Here is a 4,544-nt window from a genome sequence, read left to right on the forward strand (position 1 = left end):
CCTCGCTGTAAAAGCTGCTGCAGAGCAGGAGGCGGACACTTCTTACGAGATCTGATTTGAACATTTCCTTTCTTAAAAAATAGCCCTTCTAGCCATTCTAAGATAAGAAAACTTCTATTTTATTTATATTTTAATGGGGTGTGTGTTGGAGCCTGTCACAATAACATTTATTTTAATTCAATGTGTTTTAAAACTTTTTTTTACTCTCGTTTCTCCTATAATGTGCATATCACCTTCAACCTATAAAACGTATTCAGTGAGTATTTTAAGGGTCAAAATGAGTACAGGCATATTGATTTTGCTCTGCTGGAAGTAAAAAAAAAACTGAGTTTAGCTAAAATGCGTTTCAGTTTCCTCATCACCTGAATCTGCAGCAGTGAATGTTATTTGAGGTAGTTATCCTGTTTGTTTTTAGCAGCGAGAGCATTTTAGTCAGATGTGTTTGTTTGTGTGGGTGTGTTTAATCATGGCCAGCCTGCACGCTCCCATTTCCATAAATCTGCTTTTTGTGAGGCGCAGTTAAAGTGAAGGTCCACTTTACGGGCCTGTACATCCAGCCAGCCGGACAGACGCTGCTGGGTTTGCACCCAGCACACAAGCCGCCACTATAATTCATTGTTAAAGCTGGAGGTTAGAGGACGTCAGCAGGGGAACTGGTGTGCTGCAGGTATTTATTGGAGAAAGCCAGCTGGACATGAGGAAGTAACCCACCAGTAGAGGGCACTATTTCTGTTCCTATTATCTGCAGCAGAGCCACCTGTCATAGAGGGGTTTTACAGAAAACATGTTTGACATGCACTTACTCTCCACGGTGAGAGTGATGGGCTGACTGGTTTTGTTCTCTCCGTTCTTGTCGTTCACCGCCTGGGCGTAGTAGCGTCCCGCGTCTGGGGCCACAGTGGACAGAATGACCAGTGTGTTGTCCAGAGTGATGGCGCTGAGGAAACAAAAAAAAATTCGAAGATTTCAAAACCTTCCGCAACACCTTGTAGATTAAGACAAAAAGAAAACGTCAAAATAAAAAGGATCAGCTTAGCTTCAAGCTAAACAAACATCATTATTTAGCTGTTTTCTACCAAAAAGTTGAGTCCAAACACATCAATTTAAGCATGCTTGCTATCATAAACCCACACAGAGACCCACTCAGATCATTAAGCCACAGAAAAGCTATTTCTTACAGTCAATAAATCCTGAAGGGAAACTGACACACTAACAGGAACATAAATTACATCTTAAAAGAAGCACATATAAATGTGTTTTTGCTAGCACTTCCATTTGCAATGTAACACAATGTCCTAGAAGAATGGCTTGGAAATTTGTTTGTACTTTTGCACAGCTCTGCTTGTAAGGTTAGACAAGGAGGACTTTTTTATGGGGTTTTTTCGGGGATCATAAAAATAAAATTCGGGTGCACATTTGTGAGATATGAGTCAACAAATACCTATTGAAAAATACATAAAAAGGTAGTAAAGTAAAGTAAAGCGTGGAAATGTGTCATACAACACCTTTAACAATTCCAAGCTCTCTATATCATATTGGGATCATCGTACATTTGTCTTTTTCAATTACAAGAGTGACACAGATGGCACCAAAACTACAAGAACCTGGAGTGCCCCTCCCTCCCTTAATACACTCAAATTGTGCCACAAAAATTTAAAGCCGTCTTTTACAATTGCGTGTGTGATTGCTTTGGCACAGCATTTCCTGCACTAACTGAAAGCCATTTAAGCCGATAGTCCAAGACGTTTGTGAAGAGACTATTAAATGAAAGTTGACGCTAAGCATGCGGCCCGATTAGGCTCTTCTTATATCTGCCACCATCTGCTTGATTGGTGTAGGATAAACACTCCTGGACAATTAGGAGCTCTCACCACGTCAACAGACTCCTACATAAACAGACAAACACCGATATGCATGCGCACCTGTGAATATCAATGCGGCTTGACACAAAGCAAGCCAGCAAGCAGGAAATATAGTGTCCTGTCAGCCCCTCTTATCGTCATGGAGAGAAGTTTCACGGCTTACTGCCGATAAGAGTCAGCCGCGCGGTTTCCAGCTCCAGAATCAGTGGAAAATTCATGGATGGTGCTGTAATAATGTTTACTTATTTATTTGCCTGTCACCGTTTCTTTCAGTGCTCGGACTGTTGTTGTTGTTTGGTGTGTTTTTTAAAGTCTGGAGGCAGGAATCTGTACCTTGAGCAAGGAGCATGAAGCTCCAGCTGAAATTCTTCACAGCAGCTACGACATACTACAGCTGGCTGCTGAATAATAAATGAGGAGGTGGTTTCTGGGGCGTTTTGTGGACTGCCTACCTCTATTTGTCTGGATGGCGAAATTAATCTCGGGTGATTACTTTCGCATTCTCGCCTCAGGAAAATTACATATCGGAACAGACGTGAATCCGACAAACGAGCAAACACCTTCTGCACCCCGACTCACTCGCCGTGCAGTCGCCCACTGATCCCCAATGCATATATCTATTCTTTAAACTGATTGTTACCACATATGCACACTCCCACACTCACATATGCAGCCAAGGGTGAGGGCTGTCAGTCAATCATCTCATCAATTGAGGCCTTTTGTCCAATTTTGTCTAATTGGTTCCCCTGCTGCCTGCTCCATCTCTACCCTTCAATCATTTTGCCTGCAAAGTCAATAGGGAGAGATATAATAACCCGCTTTATCACTGTGAGGTGATTCAGAGATGAACACATGGCCTTCGCCAACATTCCCTCATCAACTATTCTGTTAACTTCACTCATGGCATGAGGGGGGGAATAGGAGAAAATCTGTGAGCAGTATTGAACTTCTTAGAGTTCTCTGAAGTGAGAGAAATTGTGCTTCTGCAGCTCAGCGTTGTCCAATAACTCATATATAAACTCTCGTGCTCTGACAAGAATAGACACCCGCACATCGGCCCCCAGCGCACACGCTTCCAAACCAGAGGTGGACTTACATGCGACTGCTCGAGGGAATCTTGCGTCCATCTCTGAACCAGGTGATCTGGGGCTTGGGAAAGCTGTGTATGCGTGGCGTGTGGATGAGAGCGCCTTCGCCTTGGGACACTGTTTGAGACCTCTCCCCCTCCACGAAACCATTCATATCTGAAAGACATAAAAAATTTAATGAAAGAGAGGGGAAAAAATGAACACCACAGAAAAAAAAATGTGGAGAAACACACTCTGAATTTCAGCTGTTGAGGTCTTCGTTTAATTAAAATCATTGACATGCTGGACTTTTGTGAAAACTCCTCCTTGTGATCCTGCAGATGAATGAAAGGAAAGGAGTACTCACAGGCAACCTGTACTTCAGTGCTGCACTGCATTATAGCACCCACTCGGTTCCTAACAATGCAGCGGTAGTGGCCAGCATGCGATTTGTCCAACGAGGGGATCAGGTACCTAATGGGTACACAAAACAGGCGCACGATTAGTCATCATCAACATGACAGACGACACCTGTCATCTTGGCTTTTTTATCACCCACACTCAGAGTGCCTGATTAATTGAGAAGCATACCTGAAACAAAGCTATAAAAAGCATTCCACTTGAGGTGTAAATGTTATGAAGCACAACAGAGTGCTGCTGAAGCTCCACGCGATGACAGGGACTACAGAGAGGAGGCCTTTGATGTAGACAGCAACTTGTCAGCTTGCAAAACCCCATTGTTATCCCGCATCTTCAGCCCCTTCAGTCAAATCATACAAGCTGTCGCATGTTTCAAACAGCCGCGGCTCCATCCCCCCGACAGGCGTTTATGTTAAACGGGTGTGAAAAAGATAGCCCGATAACCCAGAAACTTTCTTCAACAGGTTTTCTACGGCCACTCAGAAGTGTTCCACAGTTGTGTTTCCCTCTGCACTGCAGTTTCCATGCATGTGTGTGTGTGTATGTGTGGGTTCTGATTAAATGGATTTCGGTTTCCTTTGATCAGGGATGGCGAAGAATAATAAGCAGAGGCTTGGCCTGCAAGGAAGACCTAGAGACTTAGCCAGGCTGAGAAGAGCCAAATGCTGAGAAAAGACAAGAGGAGAAGGATGAGATGTGAGAGAGAATCGGACTAAAATTTTAAAAAGAAAGCTAAAACTGAATAACGAAAAAAATTTTCTTATGGTGACTAATGAACCAGTCATTTAATGCAATTTCTCAACTCTCACAGGGGGCCATACCACGAAAAACCAGCTTTTTTTTAGCTTTTTAGTGTATCATACTGTTCATTTCCCACTATAAAAAACCCAAAGCAGAATTTTGATCCATTCAAGCATTTCTGAGTAATCCTCTAAAAACTTGTGTTCTCTGCACCAGCCCCTCCCATTCCCATAAAAATGAGCGAGTCCTCATGTGCTGATGTCATAAAGTGAGACAGCCCCTGACAGTACCGCCCCGAGTACACCAACACTCAATTTCTCCACTGAGCTAGTGATGATAAGCAAAAAAAACTTTCATTTTAGATGCACAATACTGTATATCTTCCAGTTGTGTCCTGTCTTCAATAAATTCCACCTCAAAGATGTTTGTTACTTTAGACATGGGGCTCCTTTAA

At 43.0% G+C, this 4,544-nt stretch overlaps 1 protein-coding gene across 8 annotated transcripts in view; it reads right to left on the reverse strand.

Annotated features, from left to right (window-relative positions):
* sdk2a (sidekick cell adhesion molecule 2a) overlaps positions 1 to 4,544 on the reverse strand; it is an 89,134-nt gene that overhangs the window by 32,064 nt on the left and 52,526 nt on the right. For all 8 annotated transcript variants that reach the window (XR_004948329.1, XR_004948328.1, XM_024271668.2 and 5 more), the window contains exons 3-5: positions 3,297 to 3,403; positions 2,959 to 3,106; positions 804 to 937 (exon numbers count right to left, since the gene is read on the reverse strand). Coding sequence is in view for 6 of the 8 variants with exons in the window: in XM_024271668.2 (XP_024127436.1) it covers positions 804 to 937; positions 2,959 to 3,106; positions 3,297 to 3,403 (389 nt within the window). In the remaining 2 variants the exon portion in view is untranslated. The remainder of the gene's footprint in view (positions 1 to 803; positions 938 to 2,958; positions 3,107 to 3,296; positions 3,404 to 4,544) is intronic.

The sequence above is a fragment of the Oryzias melastigma genome, linkage group LG8 (assembly GCF_002922805.2).
Source record: "Oryzias melastigma strain HK-1 linkage group LG8, ASM292280v2, whole genome shotgun sequence".
Classification (NCBI taxonomy): domain Eukaryota; kingdom Metazoa; phylum Chordata; class Actinopteri; order Beloniformes; family Adrianichthyidae; genus Oryzias; species Oryzias melastigma.